Genomic DNA, 24,504 nt, shown 5'->3' with positions numbered 1-24,504 from the left:
AACCGACACTACAATGCAAGAGGGCAACACACGTGCACATGAACGCATGCACGTGCAAACACATACACAGAATCATGTTTATGTTGGTCCTGTGTCCTGGAGTCAGTTTTAACTGTGCCTAAGCATTGGAGTGCGACATGCAGCAAACATGCAGCAGTAGTTATCCAAGCTACTGCGTGCTCAAGATGACTGGAGAGGCAACACGAAGCATTGCAGGTATGATGGTTTATGACGGCAGAGTATCTTGAATCAGTTTGATACTTCAGCAGTTTGGCCATGTGCGGGAATATTGCTTCCTTCCATTCACATTTCTTCTAGCTGCCCTGCTAGTTTGAATCAAACAAAGGCAACACAATATCATGAGCATGGTATTAATCAGGCATTGTCTCCACAGAAATGTAGCAATCACTCACAGGCCCCACAATCTGTTAACTGATAAAATGTCTAGCCTAGGGAAATGGTAATTTGAGATGTGCCTCTCCATTTTCGATCCCATAAGGAAATATAACAGAATTGCTATCAGGGTTTGTAAGAACATCCGTCTCAAAATTCAAGGACTTCAAGGATGCCAATGCCCAATATTCAAGGAGGGGGAAACAAACATTCACACACATAGACATGAAAATAGTTAAATCTGCTTCTTAGCTGTAATTTCTTGCAGCTATGAAGCTGCGGAGTTGGACACGAGTTTCAAGATCTTCTGATGGCTTTATAAATTTGACTTTCCCATTGTAATGATGTCTATCACCTCCTAGCATGATGGTTAGTGGTGTACAGCTGCAACCAAGAATACTCATTACGTTAAAGACAAATGGCTGAAACTTAGTTTCTGTTAGGCCTTTTAAGAGCCCAGGGCTCTAAAATAGAGCCATGATGGTTGCGGTGTGAACAAATGAGCAAAACAAAAATGGCACAGCTTGATCACTCGATCAAGTTTTATCTAGCTCTACCATGGCAATGGTAATTTAAGGGACAATGGAAGCTATTTTCCTTATTTTGTGAAGTAATTTGATGAAATTTGGAATGTGAATGCAATTTACTGTGCTGTTATCCAACCTGAAATCTGTTCATAGTCATCCGCTATAGCTTTTGATTCGCAACAATTGGTCTTCTCTATTATCATGCCTCAATTATTAATTACCATAGCACCTTAAATCGATCTTTCTATTGCTACGTGTCCCTTAAGCAATCCTGCCATTGGTGGCATCGGATCTTCCGCATTGCACCACTTCACAAGATTCTCAAAAGAAAATATCAAGGACGGACGGACGGACGGACGGACGGACGGACGGACGGACGGACGGACGGACGGACGGACGGACGGACAGACAGACAGACAGACAGACAGACAGACAGACAGACAGACAGAAAGACAGACAAACTGACAGACAGACAGATAGAGTCAATGCTTGAAAGTCACTCCAACTCCAGTTTTCATGGAAATTCAGGGAGAACATTCATTTTCAAGAAGTTCTAAGCGCCCTTGAATGTCATTCTCCAAATTAAGGATTATTCAAGGTGTATGAACCCTGCAATACATTATACTGACAAAGATCATTCTACAGTGTCACAGAAATGAATGCGGATATACATTTAGCTTGGACATGATAATACTTTTTCTAACCACACATTCACTGCAGCTATAGATTGCATGGCAGTTCCAACTACAACTTGAGGTGGAGCATAAAAGTATCTGTGCTACGCACTTGACTGGAGTCGTGTCCTTGGGGTCCCTGCGAAACGAGAATCGGCCGGGCGTTTTGTGGGGTGTGCGAGGCGTTCGGGAGTCCTCTTGCTTTTCATAGAAGAGCAAGTAGGCGTTCCAGTGGCGCTGCCGTGTCTCAGGATAACAAGAGGCTAGCACGGGAAGAAAAAAATAAGAAAAAAAGGGACAACAGGCAACATATGTAGTTCAGCTTATAACTAAGGAGCACATCCTTGAATTCATATATCACTGCCACAGTCATAAGCCCATTTTACGACCACTGCAGGGCAAAGACCTCTCCCCGCAATCTCCAATTGCACATTATATTTTATTTTAGCCGACTCTATTTCCTTCCTGCAAATTTGCCAATGTCGTCAGGGTGACTAATTCTCTGCAAACTCTAACAGATCCCCAGTTCCACACTCTACACATTACAAAGATGCTCAGCTCCATTTCTTAACCTTGACTAGATCACAAGCTACCTCTACCCCTGTTGGCTCTCATATTCACCCACCACTGTCTTCCATATTCTATTTTTCGTTTCACCCCTTATTGTGCCGCCTTTGGCTTCTTAATCTTTTTTTTAACCAACAAGTTTCAGACTTATTGGTAACTATGGCAGAGTGCATTGATTGCACACATTGCACTAATAACAGTATTTTGCAATGCACCATTTCACTCACTCACTCACTCACTCACTCACTCACTCACTCACTCACTCACTCACTCACTCACTCACTCACTCACTCACTCACTCACTCTCACTCACTCAATCAATCAATCAATCAATCAATCAACCAACCAATCAATCAAATATTTGTTTGACCTTGTGGGCTAGACTGGGCCTGCGCCCCCTACCTCAGATATGGATAGTCTTAAAAAAGCACAACTAAAACAATTGGCAGCAGTGCTAAACCTACAAAGAGAGGTAGTACAAAAAGAAAACTGTTGACAGGTCTACAGATATTGAATACAAAAAATAAAAATGTTAGCAGCTGCATAGCATGACAAAACAAATCTGAGACTTGAGAAATGCATTCCTCATCCTTGATTTGGACACTGTACAAAACCAGCTAGACTTAGGCGGTGATGGCAGTACTCACCCGAGTCCGAAACCTTGGCCTTGTATGTGCCGCCAAAGCACTCAGTCTCGAGGGTCGAGTCGTTCAGGTCAAACTGTTCCACTGTCGTGTCGTTGAACTTGTACCAGGTGTTCTTGCGAGCCACATACCTTGGGTCACTCCTAGGGTGTACCAAAGAAGAGAATGTATGCATTCACAACCAAAACACCGCTGAGTTGCAGATGAAAATGTGAACCAGAGAGCCTTCCTGGTAGACACTGCCATTGTTTTAACAATGCAATAAATATTATCCTTTAATCAACTGAGTGAAAGCTTGCAGTGTCTCTTATCTCATTATTTTGCAATAATTAATTAAATTACTAGGCTCCAAATCTGAAGGCAATTGATTGACTATGGGGCAGAATGCCATAGCCACTGAGCCACCGTGTTAAGGCATTGGCATTCTTCAAAGATTGCGGTACAGTTGTTCTAATGAGGCCTGAATGCAGCTTGCATGCACATAAATAAGCATTGCTCGAAAATAAGCACGAAGGAAAACAGAGAGTGAGAGAGAGATAGAGGGCACAATTTGCTCACCTGCGCTCCCGGATGTACGAGTAGTAGTGACCAGCACTGGCCTGCCCGTTGTGCACCACGACCCCGGCCAGGTCGTACACTGCTGGCGGGGGCCGCCTGAACACTTCGTCCAGGGGGTCACCTCCACCTGCCGAGCGGCCTTCCTGCTCCATGACCCCGTGGAGAGTGTACGGGGACATGTCCAGGGACCACGGGAACTGCACCACGAAGAGTTCGAGAGTAGTGTCTCCAAAGAGGTTTGCACAGACCAGAATGGAGGAGCTACTACACAGGAAAAGCACGCTTTAGATTCAGCAAGTAGAAGGGTGAGGGCGGGACTGGGAGCTTGATTTTTTTTTGTTTGTTAAAACTGTATGAAGCCAGCAATCAATGAAGCCAAGGAAAGCATAGGGTAAATTAACTGTGGTTTTAATGTAGAAATAACAAGGAAAAAGAAAGTGGACAGAAGGACAACTATCCGCCAACGGGGGCCGAACCCATATATTCCGCTACTTCAATTCTTGTCTTCAACACTATATGTCTTCAATTCGGCCAATCTGTTTTCTCTTCTATTCAGGTTTCGACAACATGTGTATTCAGTCTTTGCTTTCATTTACCATTTGCGCTACTTACTCTACTACAGTTGCCATAAAAATGAGCTGATGATGACTCTAAACCAACAGACACTGGTACAGCTTAGTTTCTTCAAACCTCCCCAACCCTCTCTTTTAATGCTCCTTTTTCAAATTTCCAAACTGTGTACCTGCTTAGTTCCTGCTTCCTAGACAAACTAGGCTAGATTAACAGAATTAACGATGACTACTCAAACGTGTAAATCCTTTCCGTCCAGCAGTAACCCTACCCGTTCCCTCACTATCATAATTAACCCCCTCCCCTCCCTTTAAACACTTCTGGCTTCCCTCACTTTACTCTCCTCTTCCTCATCCATTGAGAGTAGGAGAGAGTGAGCAACGTGCACATGAAAACGTTGCAAAGGAAAGCGGTTGCTGCCTTGACGAAGAAAAGTTCACTTGTCGAAACGTTGGCTACAGCAACATTCTTTCTTCAACTACTGTTGATCAGCATACAAGAAAGGGTAACACGAGAAAAATAAAGCCTATGAGACACCATAAAGAGCTGAAATAAGGACTACACACCTTGAAGTGGTAGTCAAACTTGACAGCCCGGTTAGCCTCCCAATCGAAGCCGAACCGTTTCAGTTGGATGACCAGCACCTGGGGCAATCGCTTGATGCACGTCCGCTTGACCGTGTTGCGCTGTTCACGAGATTGCCAGTTAAGGAAAAAACAGAAAACATAGCCAAAGCTTGCCGTTAATGGGTATTTGACTGAACATTTTTAAAAATGTTTATTCTTCAAGTTACGGTGCTGAAAGCTGCTAGCTATATGTACTTCTATGAGCTAATTTTGAATATAAGGCCCATTTTTGTTACTTTGTTATGATTTTATAAAATAATCTTTTATTTATTGTTTTATTTATTTTGTAAGAAATCTTATTTATTATTCCAAAAATATTTTCTTCTATCTTCTGCATTGTTAAGAAATCCAGTAAGACCAACCTCATTGCTCTGTCTACCCTAGAACTACGTTTGCCATCAGTATTGGGCTGAAGGCACCTGTCTGTACGGAAACTGAGTCATATTAGCACTTCATGCTTGAAATTTGAAGTCACTGCTTCTCTAGGCTACAACAGCTAACAAACCATGAAACATTCATGGCATCATTCTCCTCTTTCCTTACAAAACCTACATACTGCAAAAACGAGCTTGCACTCATTGCTCTTGGACAGAACAGTCGAGATCAAGGTCGTCGGCAGCACTTGTACTTAACAGGCCCACATGCTCACCTTCTGGCCGCACTTCTCGCACAGGTAGGCGTTGTCCCCCTCGAGGAGCTCGCCCTTGACAAACTGGTCCAGGGACTCCTTTAGGCTCTGGCTCTTCACCGGCAAATTGAGGGCCAGGAAGGTCTCCTCACGTTCGTACCTGGTTGAGATACATTGCAAATCAATTTTATTTCCCGAAAGACAGCTTAAAGGCGCACTCACTCTGTCAAATCACTTTGAATTCTTTTAGCAGCTTACGACTAGTAGCTGGTGACTGAGGATGACGATACACGTGGCTGCGATCTGTGACCAGACGGTTGCATACACAGGCACAAAATTCTGCTCACCAGTGACCTATGCTTGACTATATGCAATAGCATTTACACTAATTGCCAAATTGCGGCAGAAACACTGAGCAGAGACTTGCTAGAAATGCCACTCTGGCACATGCCCATGTTCAAAAACTAACACACTGTGTACTGCATTATGCCAAACATGCTATACATGTGGGATTTGCCCGAAACTTATAATGCATTACTTCCACATTTTATGATAAACATTTCCTGTAAGAAGGCTTTTCTACGGTGACACCAGGTAGCACTTTTTCAAGAAGTGTCTATGATAGGTGGTGTGAGAAGACAAAGAAATTAGACTTATTTAGTGCAGAATCGTGGGCAGTCTTGACTGACCTGCGAAGCCATGTGATTCAAGAAACAGAACTACAAAACCAAACAGTGAGCAAGTGGTGAAAACGAGGCACCGCGGTTTGCCACACAATAGATTAAGACTGGTGTGTGCATTCCACAAATAAACACACACACGCACACAAAAGTCTTTTCTAGTGGTTCGTGCAGAAACTTGGGACAAAACAGGCAGAAGCTGAGACACACGCATACGTGCTGCTTTCAACGATGGCTTATTGGAAGCTGAATCCTGGGTTTCCATAACCAAGACAAATAACAAGCATGCACAAATTAAAAGCCAGCAAGAGATGCCAATTTTTTTCTCGTTAAAAATAGCAAAGAAGTGCTAATGCACTCTTGGCCAAACTTATCTATTGTAGTGGATTCGATGATTAACCTGGTCACTTCTTTACGTCCGTACACAACAAAGCCATCATGAAACAGAGGCGAGCAACCAGGCTTAAGGAATGGTACATTTCTTGTGTATAATCACTTAAGCTTCTCGGAACATTCGCCGATTTTGATGTTTTGTTTATAAGGATATTTTTATACCACTGCTTTTTGTGTAAATAGGTATTTTTCTTGCTGCTGTGGACAACTGCTATTACCCTGCATGTTTGGTGTGTTTTGTTCTTCACGTCTTCCACCCCACTGTAATGCCACGAGGTGCTATAGTTATGATGTAAATAAATAAATAAATAAATAATCAAATCCACTATACAACCTTTACACAACTTTTCACTGCAACTATGAGGTTCTACATTCGAGAATGTTCGCATGTGCAGCAAGAATGACATGACCCAGAGTGCATCGCCATCAATTAGGAAGACAAGGTTGAATTCCGCAACCTGCACCGGTCTGAGATAGCCCAACACCAACGACATCCCCTACCTGTGGGGGCACCCCTGGCATATCTTCTGGTCAGAGAAGGTTCCCTCGTAGAAAGGCTTGAACACGGGGTCGCAGCCAATCTTGAGGAGGTACTCGTCCACCTGGTCCAGCAGGTGGTTGAAGAACTCGAAGGCGTCCTGCTGCTCCCGCACGTTGACCGGCGCGCCCCACAGCCGGAAGCACTGCCAAAACTGCTCCGGCACGTGGTACTCCATCTGGGACTCGAGCAGGTGGCCAAACACCGACTGCGTCTGGAACAGCAGGCTGCACCCAGCAGCACACGACACCCACATTGTCAAAAACATTTCTTGTCAGAGCAGTTAGAAACACTTGGCTTTTTTGCATGACTGTGTAAAAGCATTTTGAAATTTCAGTAGGTAACACTGCTACAGAGTGCAAATGATACAGTCGAACCCACTTATAGAGAAGCTGCAACACCATCAACTTTTGTATGTTTTCCATGGTGAAATAACCTGCTTACTACAATGACCCGATGCCGCATTATTATTTTTTAAATTTATTTATTTTTTAATGGGGTTTTACGTGCCAAAACCACTTTCTGATTATGAGGCACGCCGTAGTGGAGGACTCTGGAAATTTCGACCACCTGGGGTTCTTTAACGTGCACCTAAATCTAAATACACGGGTGTTTTCGCATTTCGCCCCCGTCGAAATGCGGCCGCCGTGGCCGGGATTCGATCCCGCGACCTCGTGCTCAGCAGCCCAACACCATAGCCACTGAGCAACCACGGCGGGTCGATGCCGCATTATCGGTTATAACGATGAAGTCTGGCTGCTGGGTGTCCGAGCCGAAAGGTAGTGAAATGCGAAATCCACGAAGAGAAAAAAAAAAGGAAAACGAGAAGTTCTACGGCTGGCTCCTCATTCAGCGCAGTTCTGCAAATAGCTTAATCACTTGCGTTTGTCTTTGTTGGCTGCGTCGATATCTCCTTGGCCACGTGGTTCCTCAGCCTCATTTGAGTTTCTGCCGAAACGGAAGATGTCTGATCCACCCGCTGATCATCAGCAATGTACGACGTTGCCAGTAAAAAGAAAGCGCTGGAAATAAATATTTGCAAACTTTCTATTTTATAAGTGCTTCTAACCGACGCGGCAATCATTGCGAACGTGCTTGTGTTGGAGAGCGATGACGGCAGCGATGATGTGGCAGGGCAGGCTGCCTCAACGTTGTCCTATCAGGAGTGCCGGCAGATGCTTTAGCCCCTCTAGGGCTTCGTTTTCGCGAGCAACCTTCCACTGCACTACGTGGAGCACCTGGATGTCTCAGAGAAGGATGTCGGCAAGCTTTGCGTAACGCATGCAAAGCTGACGGACATGGGGTTTTCTTGTGCAAGCTAGTCAGAAGTATGTGGCGAAACGCTTGTGGCGATCTCGCCTTAGCATTTCTTTTGGATTTGTCAAGCTGACAGGCTGCCCCAGCAGCCTTCTCGCAATTCTTCTGCCTCGGCGGTGCTCGCATATCGCTTGCCACTCGTGACCCCTCTTTTCAGTTGTTATAACAGTGCCATTCTTTAACGCCAACAGCCGCGGCTTGTAATACGCGATCAGAGTGCCCAGGAAGCAGTTAAATGAGCGAACACAACCAGCGGCTATATGGAGGAAGGTGGTGGGAAGGGGCACTGGCCTTTCCACCATTACAATTTTTGCACAACTGCTCTGCCATCCCCATATTTTGATTTTTTTTCATGCAACCCGGTTACAACAATGGAATTTTCGGGGCACTTGAATATTGTTATAAGTTGGTTCGACTGTATAATGAATGAGAACTAGCGCTACTTTTATGAAGCACGGGTGCGCATGCCACGGCGTGGAGCCAGTCATCCTATGCAATGTGTCTGCAGTGATGTTTGCCAGCAAAGTGTACTCTCCTTTTGTATGAGGGTCCGTGCAGTGAGCTGTCATTGCACCCACACTGCTCGCAGTGCACGAGTGCAATGTACAGCTTACTCAACCAACAGGGCAACTGCTGGCTGCTTTCGTTTCAGCAAGGACGCCTGATGCAGGTTACTGGCCATGCTCAAGAAGACGACAGCAGAGAGCGGCGGTCAGTTCAGGTAATTGCCCATTAACGGTGTTAAAAGCGTGCACTATGTTGTTGGCGGCGGGGGTGAAATGAAGTGAAACTAATTTTTAATAAGCAGAATGGATTGGCGCCTGACTGGGTTATACACTGATTGCAGTTGAACCTTGTTACAATGAACAGTGTGAAAATTGCAAAAGAATTTGGCATAGCCAAAATTGGTTACATAAGATTGTGCCTGCTATCCCTCATTTTGTTTACATGATAGGTTGTAAATACAGTTAAACTTTGACATAACAAACATTTTTATAATTAAATTATCGATATAATGACGTATTCAACTTTTTACAACTTCTTGTCCATATTACACCAGGTATTTAGAAATGCAATATAACAAGAATTATTTTTACACGATTTCAATGCAACGAAATTTCACTGCCACCGTGAAAGAATACCGAGACAATAAATGAAAAATTTTGCATACATTGCATATTCTGCATATTGCAAATTCTGCATATTGACGACGCAAGAAAAGTACTGCAGGTGGTAGCTCCAGGTGCGCTGATGAAGTTCTGATCCTTATAATCATTATCGCGTTTTAGCACCTTATCCATCCGCGTCGAACAATTATGAACTGTGACCAATGTACTCGGGCGGCGGCATTGCCATGTGTACTGTGCCTTGAAAGCGATCTGCGATGCTGACAAAGAGTGCCGACTGCTGATAGGTACCCACACTGTGTTCTCACCACTTACTTAGCGTTGAAGAGAGACACGCAGGCCCGTATCTTGAAAGCGATCTGCGAAAGTGGCTGAGTGCAGCATGTGGTGAGAGCTTCATAAGCGTTGTGTTCTTGCTGCTTTGTTGGCGTTAAATCGAAAGACAGCACGAAAGTGAATTCGCTCGCTGCTGCGGGCGCTATCTTGCAAGTGGTCGTTTTACGGGACAGAGGAATGAACAGTTTTCACGTTGGGTAAGCATGGGTAAGCATGGAACAGTTTTCACGTTGGGTAAGCAAATGCTTATGCATTTAAAAGAAAGTGTGCGGCGATGTTAACTTTAGGAGAACAGCCACCATTGTTCCACGTGATTCTTGCTAAAAATTGGTGCGCACGTTAGATTTCTACATAGTATTGGAGATTTAATGTAATTTCAATGCTAGTTTACTACTTTGTAAACAAAGAAAGTGGGCACATGCTTCATTCTGGGACATGTTAGAATCGGGCAAATACTGCAAAGGAATTAGCATTTGGTGTTTTTTCTGCATCTTGTTTAATTCGAACTGCCAGATTATTCTATCAGTTTGACTGGTCCTTTCTGGGTCGAATTAACGGAAGTCGACTGTGCAAAGAAATGTCGTTACAACTTCAATGCTGGACTTCATCATTAACGCTCACATCTGCTGCAGCGAGTTGTGTCACGGCTAGAGGACGCTGCCTCAACTGACCTTTCTTCCTCAACTTTGTCTGAATCGATGGCAAGCACGGCCTCCTGAAGCCCTGGTTGCATAAACAGCTGCTGCAGCACAGAGTTCATGTAGCAGGTGGCGCCGGCATTCTTGAGACCCACGTAGCCGCTCTCGGCACGGCCTGCTATCAGCGGCTCGTACTCGAACTCCTTGACCAGCTCCGACTTGAGCCGGTGGTGCTTGTCCACGAGCCACTGGACGATCCTCTCCAGGTTGGTAGAGCAGCATCGGGCGAGTTCAACGAGCACACTGAAGGCGGCGGTGCGCGGCTCAGCCACCGCACACTTGGACTTGATGGAGGGCTCTGGTGTGTCGTCCTTGGCACTCTTCTCGATGAGGCTCGAGGCCGGGAACAAGTACGACTCGAGAAGGGTGAGCACGAGGCTCTTGCCGACATCGGACTTGTGCTCGTCGCCGTTGCAGGCGACCAGCGTGCGGACGAGGTGGAAGTGGCCCGTCATAAGCGTGGCGTCCATGTTGCGGTCGTGCGGGCTGTCGGACGGCGAGAAACTGTGCAGCCAGGCGATCTCGTCTTCGAGCATCTGTGCGATGTCCACGGGCGCGTCACCTGCGAGGGTTAGTGAGATTTTGCTCATGTCTCGTCAGCACTGCAACGTCACATTGTGCACCATTAACTACAAAGGTCCAACAGCTAGAACAGGGTGCATGAGAGTTGCAAGCTTGCATTAATGGCTGCTGCCAAGGTTCAGTAGTAGTAGAGTCACTGCCTCTGCCACTTCAGAAAACTTTCAAGACAGGACAGGTGGGGGAGGTTGGAATAGACAAATGGTGTCGCTGGTTCCGTTTTAATTAGGGGTGCATGAATATCAATATTTTCTAACATGAATCGAATACGAATACTTAGCAACGACTATCAAATTGAATATCGAATAATGATATGCACATGCAGTTATTAGCAAGTTGGTTTATCTTAACATGTCAGAACATTGCAATTACGTTGTGATGGGTAAAAGAACTAGTAAGCCGTTACACTAAAGGATCATATATTTGGCTCATGTTAGCTTTGGAAAATTTAATAGTGATTTCTGCTAGTTGTCTGTTCTCACCAACCTGAGCCTTATTATACCACACCAATTTCTCGTAAATTTGCTATCAAGCAATAAGCTCAGACTTGGGGGTGGAACCTGCGAAAGAGTGCACCTTTGCTGTTCGCAAACCCGTGTTCCTTGATATTGAAAGGCTGGCTTTCCCACATAACTTAGACATCCAGTGGCTAAGTGTGTTTTATAGGCGAAATTTCGCCAGCAGCATGAAATTATTGCAAAATTCAGCACAAGATCAGACAAACTTTCTTGGATTAGACACAAATAAATGCTAAGAACCATGTTTGTTCCCGCACAGACAGCAATATATTCTATTTGTTTCGAATGTTTGGAGCCAATCGAATATTAGAAAATTTTCAAATACCTAGTTTTCAAATCAAATAAGAATATTAAAAATATCATATTCGATAATATTCGAAATGTTCGAATATTCGCACACCCCTAATTTTAATCTGTGTTACATTTAGTATTTAAATTGAAGAATAATAAATAAAGAAATAATGCTGGGATAAACCTTACACAAATTTAGAACCCATAACTTTCTCTTCAAACTGCTTATTTAAAAGCAAACGAGAACATTTGAAAGTTATGAAACATATTGGACATGAGTAACAGCAAATAATGGCACAAAGGGTTAATAACGACTTGCCTTTGGAGTCGGCCAAGAGGCGGCAGGCAAGGTCAAAGTACTCGACGCACTGCCCAAGTAACCTGCAGGAGTCACAACCCCATTATATGCATGAATAAAACGGCTGCACGACAAATCCAATGAAATGCAGCTTCGAACAATTCCAAAATGATATATCTACAGCTTTCAGAAGCACACTCAAGGACACTGTATGGATATGTAGTGTAAATGGCACTACATGCAAGTGTAGTGCACGCAAGGCAGTCGGAATTACTTCTGCCGTGGTAACAGAAATTTTATCCTGTGATTCTGCTATGGCGGGTGGGCACACACGACTCTCTCATGTCCCCATATGCTTTTCCCCTGCATCCCTCGCTTCTCATGGAATCCGGCTTCCCTGCATAGCACACATGCAGTGGAAGGAGACTCGTAGTCGCAAGATAGGACGGGTGTTCCTATGCTAGCGACACCTGATGGTGCGCGGAGAGTTGGGTGCAAGGCAAACTCGCTTCCTCCTCTTTGGCTTGGGGACAGCATCAGGCATAGACTAACCGCACATGCGCTTTTTGGTGCGCCCTGAAGGCCCGACTCATGGAGGGCTTCTTGATCCAACTAGAATATGCCTCCATTCGCGTGACTGCATCCGTGAACGACTTAGCCATAGGTGTCCAGCGTGAGGTAAAACACTGCTCGCTACGTATTCTTGCGCTGCGTGTCACACCTTCTCGATCCGTTCATTCCAATTCTTGCGTGTAGTTTGGCTAGCTGGCATCGTTGTATCAAGGTGCAATAAGCATCCTTTTGATTGTTGGCACTACTGTGTGTAATGTGTCCTTTGTTCCACGAGGCGCTTCAAACCGCACAGGCATTCTGCTGATGAGCACACATACACAGGTTAAATCACAGTTGCAGCAGCCATATTTCCATGGGCATGGAATGCGAAAATGCTGGTGTTCTGTGCTTTAGGTTCATGTTAATGAATCTTGGGTGTTCAAAATTAATTCAGGGCCCTCCACTATGGCATCTCTTAAATTCCAATGTACTCTTTTTCAGGATATTAAACTCCACAATTTAATCTATAATTTGCTTTCTGATTGGCTGTTGCCAATAGTGACTAAATCCAGCTAATGAGTGGTGTGTTCAAAAATGAAAAGATGAGCACGTTTCTTTATATATTTTTTTTCCAGCCTTTGTTCATCATGCCAGCCACTCCATGCAAAAGTGGCAGTGTCCACTGAACTTTGTGAAGTCCATTATGATCCTCCAGTACATCACACAATAATAAAGTAATGCACACAAAGCAAAAAATTAAAACATGCCTGCACACAGAAATTTTAACAGACTTGAGCAATTGCTCCGGCTCTGAATTAATTTACTGTGACAGCAGCAGATTTTCACAGTGGACATTGGCATCTTCTCAAGAAAGACATCTTTGATCTAACAACATTGATGCACACGTCATTGTCCTCGCCTGGCACAGAATTGCCTGCTGTGGCCTTTAAAATACTGGCACAACTGTGTGGAATTCAAAACTCCGCACAAACTACTACTGAGCAACAAACCAAGTACCAAACTACTACCAAGGTGAGCAACAGTGGAGTAGCTAGCTAGTCCACCTAGCCAGTCCAGTCATCAATGTATACAAAAGGATGGACAGACAGGTGGACATGGCTAACCACTTCCAAGCGTTTAAGTCTGCTGTTCCAGTAAAAGAAGTGCCACAGCACAACCAATACAAGAAACCCAGGGCAGGAAGAACAAAATTATCGGGAAAGTAAACATAGGTTAGTCGGAGCTCTAAAAAATAAAAACCAAATCGCACGGTTTGACATGGCAAGGCTGCAACAGTGAGCTATGGTAGACACCATAATTGGGAGGCTCGATCTTTTCGGAAGAAATCCTGCCGGTAGTTTGCTTGTGTGCGCAGATTCTGACAGCAGACATCTGACAGCTGTCATCATAAAGGAAGCAAGAATATGTGCAAGTACTGAGTGTAAACAACGTGTTGTTACTTAGTGTACTTTGGCGACACCTCCAGGACTCCAAAGGGGCAACAAGGATATCAAAGCTGATTCCTCTCCCTACCCACTTTATTATGATTCCAGGTGATGTCCTGAGGCCTCGATTTGCTAGTACTACCTTTTATTTTCACATGCTGATGATCTGCTAAATGATTTGATCTTACAGGACCAAATCCCACTAAAGACAATGCAGGGCAGTTTGACTTAGGGGCACTAGGTGTGTGGTACACTTGCCCATGCCAGCCAACCCTGTCTGATTTCTGGCAGAATAGCCACTCCCTACACTTCAGGGCCCAAGGTTCGTATAAATCTAAGCACATGAGCATTTTTGTACTCCGTCACCTTTAATATGCAGTCGGGAATTGAACCCATGACCTTGTGCCAGGTGCACATCATAGCAACTGAGCCACCATGCGCGAGTCATCGTGTGTCATCACCCCAACGACTCACCTCTGGTTGGAGCCTCGGGTGTAGCTTGACGGCACCCACAGCGGCAGGTGTGCTTTGAGCAGCAGCTGCAGCAGGAACGGCCGCATGGGCGTCTGGCCAACCGTGCGGCTCAGCCGGTGCAGACCATCGCGCGCCGCGCACCGCACTTCCTCGCTGCCGCAGCCCAGGAGCACGTCCAGCACAAAGTCACGCACACAGGGCAGCTCGCAGAACCAGGCTGCAATGTGCACATCATGTAGCGCTCAAAATTGGGCTTTTTAATGTGACGCACTCTTTGCCTACTTCAGACGCTTTGAGTATCTCTACCTACAGCCTCTTACGCCGGTCCAGTGACCCAAGTTGTCTACTAGCTTGGGCTACTGGTACACTTAGACCTCGATATAACGAAGCATGTAACACTGTCAATTCACTTTGTTAAATAGAAATTTTATTGTATTGCGATTCAATATTTTTCGCAAATAAGTAACGCGGTTGATTAATTTTTTTAGACGGATGAGGTGGCAAAATTTCCCAAAATATTGGGTAATTAAAAAACTCAAATCTGAATGAGAAAAATAATTATTTTGGTGAATTTGAGTTGGCGATGAAAGATAACGTTTTGTGTTGTGTGACGATAACTTTACATCGGCGGTACGAATTAAGCAGAGCCAGCCACGCTTCTGCATCCCCTCCACCCCAACAGCTGGTGATACTACCATGAAAAGGGGCGACACTATCAAGAAAAGCGCTAGCAGCACAAGCAAATGCTTTGTCTGCATCTCGCTTGAAAGCGTCTCCAAAAACTCGAGATAACACAACTCCCAGTATAAAAGCGTGGGAATGAAGTGCACATAGTGCCACACAACCTCGGCACACCCGCTCTTTGCACACAGGGCATCATCATCATCATCATCAGCCTGGTCACGCCCACTGCAGGGCAAAGGCCTCTCCCATATTTCTCCAACAACCCCGGTCATGTACTAATTGTGGCCATGCCGTCCCTGCAAACTTCTTAATCTCATCCGCCCACCTAACTTTCTGCCGCCCCCTGCTACGCTTCCCTTCCCTTGGAATCCAGTCCGTAACCCTTAATGACCATCGGTTATCTTCCCTACTCATTACATGTCCTGCCCATGCCCATTTCTTTTTCTTGATTTCAACTAAGATGTCATTAACTCGCGTTTGTTCCCTCACCCAATCTGCTCTTTTCTTATCCCTTAACGTTACACCTATCATTCTTCTTTCCATAGCTCGTTGCGTCGTCCTCAATTTAAGTAGAACCCTTTTCGTAAGCCTACAGGTTTCTGCCCCGTAGGTGAATACTGGTAACACACAGCTATTATACACTTTTCTCTTGAGGGATAAAGGCAACCTGCTGTTCATGATCTGAGAATGCCTGCGAAACGCACCCCAGCCCATTCTTATTCTTCTGATTATTTCCGTCTCATGATCCGGATCCGCAGTCACTACCTGCCCTAAGTAGATGTATTCCCTTACGACTTCCAGTGCCTCGCTGCCTATTGTAAATTGCTGTTCTCTTCCGAGACTGTTAAACATTACTTTAGTTTTCTGCAGATTAATTTTTAGACCCACTCTTCTGCTTTGCCTCTCGAGGTCAGTGAGCATGCATTGCAGTTGGTCCCCTGAGTTACTAAGCAAGGCAATATCATCAGCGAATCGCAAGTTACTAAGGTATTCTCCATTAACTTTTATCCCCATTTCTTCCCGATCCAGGTCTCTGAATACCTCCTGTAAACACGCTGTGAATAGCATTGGAGAGATCGTATCTCCCTGCCTGACGCCCTTCTTTATTGGGATTTTCGTTGCTTTCTTTATGGAGGACTACGGTGGCTGTGGAGCCGCTATAGATATCTTTCAGTATTTTTACATACGGCTCGTCTACACCCTGATTCCGTAATGCCTGCATGACTGCTGAGGTTTCGACAGAATCAAATGCTTTCTCGTAATCAATGAAAGCTATATATAAGGGTTGGTTATATTCCGCACATTTCTCTATAACCTGATTGATAGTGTGAATATGGTCTATTGTTGAGTAGCCTTTACGGAATCCTGCCTGGTCCTTTGGTTGACAGAAGTCTAAGGTGTTCCTGATTCTATTTGCGATTACCTTAGTAAATACTTTGTAGGCAACAGACAGCAAGCTTATCGGTCTATAATTTTTCAAGTCTTTGGCGTCCCCTTTCTTATGGATCAGGATTATGTTAGCGTTTTTCCAAGATTCCGGTACGCTTGACGTTATGAGGCATTGCGTATACAGGGTGGCCAGTTTCTGTAGAACAATCTGCCCACCATCCTTCAACAAATCTGCTGTTACCTGATCTGCCCCAGCTGCCTTCTCCCTTTGCATATCTCCCAATGCTTTCTTTACTTCTTCCGGCGTTACCTGTGGGATTTCGAATTCGTCTAGACTATTTTCTCTTCCATTATCGTCGTGGGTGCCACTGGTACTGTATAAATCTCTATAGAACTCCTCAGCCACTTGAACTATCTCATCCATATTAGTTATGATATTGCCGGCTTTGTCTCTTAACGCATACATCTGATTCTTGCCAATTCCTAGTTTCTTCTTCACTGTTTTTAGGCTTCTTCCGTTCCTGAGAGCATGTTCAATTCTATCCATATTATACTTCCTTATGTCAGCTGTCTTACGCTTGTTGATTAACTTCGAAAGTTCTGCCAGTTCTATTCTAGCTGTAGGGTTAGAGGCTTTCATACATTGGCGTTTCTTGATCAGATCTTTCGTCTCTTGCGATAGTTTACTGGTATCCTGCCTAACGGAGTTACCACCGACTTCCATTGCACACTCCTTAATGATGCCCACAAGATAGTCGTTCATTGCTTCAACACTACGGTCCTCTTCTTGAGTTAAAGCTGAATACCTGTTCTGTAGCTTGACCTGGAATTCCTCTATTTTCCCTCTTACCGCTAACTCACTGATCGGCTTCTTATGTACCATTTTCTTCCATTCCCTTTTCAGGTCTAGGCTAATTCGAGTTCTTACCATCCTGTGGTCACTGCAGCGCACCTTGCCGAGCACGTCCACATCTTGTATGATGCCAGGGTTAGCGCAGAGTATGAAGTCTATTTCATTTCTAGTCTCGCCGTTCGGGCTCCTCCACGTCCACTATCGGCTATCCCGCTTGCGGAAGAAGGTATTTATTATCCTCATATTATTCTGTTCCACAAACTCTACTAATAACTGTCCCCTGCTATTCCTAGTGCCTATGCCATATTCCCCCACGGCCTTGTCTCCAGCCTGCTTCTTGCCTACCTTGGCATTAAAGTCGCCCATTAGTATAGTGTATTTAGTTTTCACTCTACCCATCGCCGATTCCACGTCTTCATAGAAGCTTTCGACTTCCTGGTCATCATGACTGGATGTAGGGGCGTAGGCCTGTACAATCTTCATTTTGCACACAGGGCAGATCACGTATAAAACGGGGTGTGCTGGCTGCGTATGCACTCAGCTGTGCTGACAGCCAGGTGACGGCTGACTAGAAAAGGAGATGCGCAGCAATCTGCCTCCCCCTCGCGCCCTCCTTCCGGCTTGCTCACGCAGGAAGACGGCACCCATCAAGCCACAATCTCAGCTCACCGTCACACGCTTTCACTCGCACCCATTTGTAATTCACTCATTTGACCATTTGTACCCGCGGAAGTTTCTATTTATTGCCTCGGTGTTCCTTCACGGCAGTAGTGAAATTTTGTTACACTGAAATCCTGTATAAACACACTTCATTATAACTGAGCATCTAAATATATGATATTCTATAGACAAGAAATTATGAAAAGTTATATACTTGTTATATTAAGTTTGTTATATCGACGTTTAAGTGTATGAGCTCGTGGTCATGATGCTGTCGCGGTCGTTTCTTTAACTAGATATCTATTAAGATATACATGACATGACATGCATGCATGAAATGACACAAATGACACCTGGTGATGCTATGTGGCACTCTAAGTTATACTGGATAACCAGCTACTTGTCAAATGCTTCGCATAACATAGATTCCTAAAGTCCATACGATCTGCATAATTTTTTCTTACTTTTCTTTGAAAAAGGTATTGTTGTTTTCTTTTAAATTTCCTTATTGTGCAACCTGTGGCTCAATGTTTTCTGGCTTGCGTCATAAACTGCATTTAGTAGCTACTCCATTTTATACACACCCGAACCTCGCTAAACAAAGTCGCATCCAACATGAAAATAACTTTGTTATATTTGACATTTGTTATAAGTGTATAATCTTTAACCACTGGATTAGTGAGAACAATATTGAAATTAACTTTGTTATATTTGATAATTCGTTACGTCCAATCTTTAATATAGTCAACAACTGATTTTTCAGACATGCCCAATAATTCAGACTCATTAGCGACACCGCAACTGTACCTTATACAGCCAATGTATAAGACCGTCTGAAATTTAGGATGCAAAAACTCTTTGCCATCGGCTTTTTCAGACTCTTTTGCCATGACTACAGGTCTCAAATGGCATTGACCACCTCAAACAGGCGCTCTTGCATGCAGATCCACTGACAACCATAGTCACTACCACGGCAATGCTAGGCCTAGCTACTTTGACGTTCGCTACCATGCTTCTTGCTGTTTGGTGCCATACTTTTCATTAAAACAATTTGCTGCTCTTAACAATGGCACTGACTCCGCCTTTGTAATCCTTTCTGATTACTTTGAAGCTCGGAAAGCACGACGCGTTGCATAATGCCAGTTCCCGAAAGTCAGCTTCGCCTTAATACTGAAGTTGTTACGCAGTGAAGCGTACGCGAAGTATTGCGGTGAAGCATACCAAGAGTGGGCAAATGCAATTGTCACACAACATGGTATGCATTCCTTAATTATACACGTGTGCACCCGCCATCTCCTGTCAGAGTACAAGCACGGATATGCCTAATAAGTGTACTGCCAGGCCTTCAGAGCTATTTCGGACATGCTTGTGGCGACTTGAGCTCTTGGGGCAATAAAAGGCATGCATTCATTTTTTCAGACTGCCCGATTTTTCGGACGTTTTCGCAGCCCCATGGGAGTCCGAAAAATAGTATGTTGACTATAACAAGGTTGGACTGAGTTATCATATATTGCAGCTACTACTAATTTTTGCATTAGTCACGTTTACGTGCATTACACTACAAATGCATAAGCGTACAGTGAAAGCATGACCAACATCAGCAAATGCAGCAAGTACCTGAAACGTCCTCCCTGAGCTCCAGGCAGGAGAACAGGAAGCTGAGGGCCTCTTGCGCCAGAAGTGCATCCTTGCGATCCACCGTGTCCTGGCTCACACAGATGCCACCGTGAAGACCGAGCGAGTTCTCTCCATCACTGCTACTGCTGGTGGCGCTGCCTGCAAGAGATGGAACCACGAGCCATTCGAGTTGTTTTCAGAGGGAACCAACTCCATGAAGATGCTGTGCTGCCAATGCAAATGTAAGGCGTCTTTAGCAGCGATTTTATGGTCTGCTGAATTCAGACAGGTGTACACTAACAATTTGCAGACAACTGCTCAGTGGGAGCAGTGCTAGTGCGAATGTGTACCACAATCAACCTGGAAGTAAACATAGAACGCTGCTCACACTCTGCTACGAAGCTGGCTGAGCAGAGCATGACGGTTCTCTGCTTAGCCTCTCTGGCATTTTACCGCCAAGCTGACAGCATGTCTCTGGCATCTGCGGGAGGGGCGTGTTTATCTTTAAAAAAAGTTTTGGTGGAAGCCATCTTACGATGACTTTCAATGTCAATGGGATTAGCGTTCAAGCAATGTAGTGACACCATATTGCTAAAGACACCTTCCAAACGCCCACCATGTTCCACCATGCACCTTTTACAAACGCAACGTGTTCCAGTAGGGTATCGCGACTGGCGTCAATACACTGGCACTCTGACTACCTCTTCTGCTTTAGTATGTTCTGTTGGGCATCAATTTGTTTAGCGGTGCATTGATGGAATTTTGCTTCAGTGTGTTGCTGTGTGATGGTAGGATCTTCTGCGAGTCTTTTGTGTGTAGTGTCTCGCACCTGTTGCAGGCGTCGCTGCTTAACTTCTCCTTGTTGGGCAGCATAGCAGCGCCAACAGCTTTGGCATGGCACTGTTTCCATTCTTCTAGATTGGCAGCTGATAAGATCCTCTTAAATAGCATGTCCTAACTGAAGAGAAGGCTCCGTAACCGGTTTAATATATACTTGTGAATGATGTCATAGTGGTAGCTACGTGCAGCTTTTGTAATAGTATTTTGTATCAGGTGACTTTCCACATGAGTTAGTATGTTGCAAGCAAGAGAGATGTTTAAAAGCCTGGATAGCAGATGGCAGCAGCACACCAAGGTGGGGGAAGTAGGCTAAGAAGGCTAATCACACTGAAAGTGAAATCTGAAGCTACCTGAGTGCGTGAAATGTGAGCAGAGTATTGTGGCTCTGCTCAAAATGTCTACATTTACTGTTGCTGCACATGACAATACTAGGCCCACACGCAGACATGCAACAACAAACATACCTGTGCACATCTCAGTTTCACAAAAATAAAATTTTGGATTCCACATGAGGATACAAGAAGGCCCTTGTAGGAACCCGTATGGGCTTCCGTGTAGCTATGTGGTACTCCAAGGTGGATGCCAGTCTTTCTTTCATGAACCTTTCGTCACCTTGGACAAGCCTGCATAACTTGTTCCATCTACAGCTTACACAAACAAGCTGTACACTAGCAAGTCCAGAAGGTGGCATCTCTTCACCTCAGTTAAAATTGCCTATGACCAACCAGAGCTGTGCAGAGAATGATGCATCTGTTCCAGTGTACAGAATGTGCATCGAGTCAAGGATGGAAGTTGGCGGCGCTACAGCAAGTGTGGGTGGGATCGGTTTACTTACTCAACTGTTACAAGAAAACGTACTGTGCGATGTGATGCCTTTTTCTATGTAAGCTTTCCTTGTGAGTTTGTGAACAAGAAAGTGAAACAGGCATGTGACACTGCTGCAAATTATGTGCTGAACTCCCCGTATTATCATCTGTCATGCTTTTCAGTTGACAAGAGGACAACTGGAGCATAGCAGATGGTTCTTGGCATTATGAACCTGTTCCTTCCTGCGCTACGGATGATACCATACCTACAGTTGTTAAACCACTACAAGTTCTGTGCCCACTCTCGGCTGACCAGAATACACATACCCTTTCTGGCTTGTGGGTCGAGCTTAGGATACCATCTCTCCCTCGCACAAGAGCTGCTACAAGACAGCTCTATAGTACAGTATACCTTCACCCTGGACAAGCTACTGCATAACTAGCCAAAGTCAAGCCTATCAGTCATGCCAAGATAGTTCACGCATCATTGCAAACATATATTGCAAGTGATGCTGCACACAACATACTGCATCTTACCCTTTGCAATTCTGCAATAGCTGCAGCTGCTACTATTTTGCAATGACAGTTTGGCAGTGCTCTGAAGTTTCTCAATGTTTCAGATATATTTATGCAGCAGGTGAGAGTTGTCCAGCAATGTGCAGAAATGCTTGACACATGCATTGACGGCAATGGCGTTCCTTTCATGCCAACATTGCTGTCCACGTAGCAATAAAACCTGAATCTCGGTTAATTGCTTCATCCTGCTGACAGCTTTGACAGAGGAACAGAGAGACAAGGATGCAGGAACAGCACATAAAGTGCCTGTCCTGTTGCGTGTGTTCCTTCGGTGTCCTGCTGTATCAATTGTTGTCCTTGCTGTTGCACTTGTTTTTTGGAGCCGTGCGGAATCGTAACTGCCGGTGCCAGCTTCACTGTCATTCATTTTTGCGCATTCTGAAGAAAAGTTCACATTCTACAACGAATCGCCGACCCAACCATATTGTGCGGAGCTATCGAGTTTGTTATAAATCTGTTTCACTTAAGTGCACAAGCAACAGCAAACTTGGAACCACAAAAACCAGCATGCAACACACTATTTTAGATCAAAGTGACTCTTTCAGCAACTTTGCTGCTAACAAATTTGCTTGTTTCAGGAACTTGTTTGAATGAACTTGCAGGAGACAGGTAACTCCTGCTCTTCTTACAGACTCAGAAGACTTTAAAGGTCAAAGACTGGCGAACAAAACTTCTTTACGAGCAGAATTTATTTTTTGTAAGGCTTGATGAAACATTCTTAAATCAAAGAACAAGCCCAAATTTGTATCATGAAAATTTGGGAGAGTAAGCTAGAAGGTATACATTGTTCAGACCTGTGCTGCTCTGGCGGCTGCGCCGTCCTGCTGTCGTGACCGCAAAGTGGGTGCCCTCTCGAGTGGGTAGTGGTGAGTTGGCCAGGCGGAGCTGACCAGCTGCAGCTGCCCATGCCACCCGCACCAGGGAGTCCACAACTTCCTCTAGCAAGGCACGGCTCATCGTCTGCGGATAAACCACATGAAGGCATTCAAAAGATCAGAAAATTTGGATTCACTTCTCCCGGCAAGCATATACACCATTTAATGGCGTCAATGTTGTTAACTTGGACATACAGTAGAACCTCGTTCATACGTTGTAAAATACGAAGGAAAAGGAAAGTACTAACCAGGAAAACATACAATTCGAAGCCACTACGAAATTGACGCATTCAAATGGAAACCATTGTGCAAAAAGTTGCAGCATGAGATGGCAATGCGCGCCGAGCTGATGGGGCTTGAGCGGCCTGAGACAGGTGCTGTCTTCGTGGCTTTAGCAAGCTTACGTTTGTGCTCCTAGAATTCGGTCTGGATCAGCAGCTTCTTCGAACAGGAAATTTTGGTGAGAAGTTTTGACGTGCCCACTCCACGAGAATCATTGCAGCGTGAGACACCTCTGCGCACTGAGTGGCCAGAGTCACGCTTTTATCGTTTTCCTGTTGCGCAGTGTTTTGAGATGGCCACCGGAAACCAAAACAAAATCGAGCCTGACACCGGAATATAATGCCACCAGAGCGAAACACAACACGCACTTTGCACTGCCTGCAGCAGCTGAGGTATGGCGCATTTGAGTTACGCCTATTAAAAGTGTGCAGTGCGCTTCCAACAGCACTATGCCTCATGCGCTGCGAAGCTGATGAGTGAAGATGCTTATTGCAATAGGGTTGGCAGCGATAGCGGTGAATGCGGCGAGTGACGACCTCTGCAAAGATTTGCTCGTACCAGAAGAGGAAGCTTATTGCGTACTGGCATTTTCCTGTGACATGGGCAAGTAAGCACTGTGGGGAAGCTGCTGTGGCAGGCGCTGACTGCTCTCGATCGCACGTGCCTTGCGCCTTTTCTTGCTTGCACGAGATCTGGTGGCTGGAAACCGTACCATACAATCAGAGCTTGGCGAAGGGCTGAACATTGGTGCTAAAGGAATGTTGATGTGTTAAGAATTCGTTTATAGCTTTTTCTTACGTATTAGATAATTCGACACTCAGTTAAATGACATTTCTTTTCCAATGCAGTGAAATCTGAACTAACGAGGTTTTTATATGTAAAACCTCTCTAATATGTTTTCCGCAAATCGAAAGAAAGAAAGTTAATACCCAGGAAACATTATGTGGACATGCTGTTAAAATCACGTGAATGTGCCGAAATACTAAAAAGACACTATGCACGGCTCAGCCTCTAAAGCATTCACAGTTGCCGACGGATAATTCGGGCTTGACAAGGACCACCTAAAAGTCAGAATAATCGAATTCAGCAGAAAACGAATAACTTACTCCACAAGTGCCCGAAAAAGGTGTGCCATGTTCTTGGTTGATCACTATTGGGGATACCTTGACTATTGCGAGATTTTGTGTGACTAGTGCTAGATGCATTGGAGTCTACAAGCGATAGCATTCTTGGCACAGAGCTGCGCATACTGTCATAGTGATCCTAGCACTGTGACCCATCGACGCATGCTGTGCTACAAAAATGATGGTTCAGAAATACGACTCAAGTCTGTGTTGCCTGTGATCTGGTCAGTCTGTACTTTGGCCACTGTCATGCTTTTGCTACAGATAGACGAAAGTACAGTCAATGCATGCTATCAAATCTACATCATCTGGCAATGTAACAGAAGTCGACAGAGCTGCGGTTGTGCAATGATCATGAGTTTCTT

General features: G+C 44.8%; 1 protein-coding gene across 2 annotated transcripts in view; it reads right to left on the bottom strand.

Moving 5' to 3' along the window:
• Window positions 1–24,504, bottom strand: part of LOC135908560 (ubiquitin carboxyl-terminal hydrolase 24-like) — a 116,963-nt gene that overhangs the window by 32,752 nt on the left and 59,707 nt on the right. For both annotated transcript variants that reach the window (XM_070526430.1, XM_065440347.2), the window contains exons 32-42: window positions 22,653–22,818; window positions 19,637–19,795; window positions 14,434–14,650; window positions 11,984–12,045; window positions 10,250–10,838; window positions 6,762–7,025; window positions 5,209–5,347; window positions 4,500–4,619; window positions 3,364–3,560; window positions 2,809–2,948; window positions 1,707–1,857 (exon numbers count right to left, since the gene is read on the bottom strand). In XM_070526430.1, coding sequence (XP_070382531.1) covers window positions 1,707–1,857; window positions 2,809–2,948; window positions 3,364–3,560; window positions 4,500–4,619; window positions 5,209–5,347; window positions 6,762–7,025; window positions 10,250–10,838; window positions 11,984–12,045; window positions 14,434–14,650; window positions 19,637–19,795; window positions 22,653–22,818 — 2,204 coding nt within the window. The remainder of the gene's footprint in view (window positions 1–1,706; window positions 1,858–2,808; window positions 2,949–3,363; window positions 3,561–4,499; window positions 4,620–5,208; window positions 5,348–6,761; window positions 7,026–10,249; window positions 10,839–11,983; window positions 12,046–14,433; window positions 14,651–19,636; window positions 19,796–22,652; window positions 22,819–24,504) is intronic.

The sequence above is a fragment of the Dermacentor albipictus genome, chromosome 9 (genome assembly GCF_038994185.2).
Source record: "Dermacentor albipictus isolate Rhodes 1998 colony chromosome 9, USDA_Dalb.pri_finalv2, whole genome shotgun sequence".
Taxonomy (NCBI): Eukaryota; Metazoa; Arthropoda; class Arachnida; order Ixodida; family Ixodidae; genus Dermacentor; species Dermacentor albipictus.
Note: the sequence above shows the minus strand (reverse complement) of the source record. Positions and strands in the feature narration are given on the sequence as shown.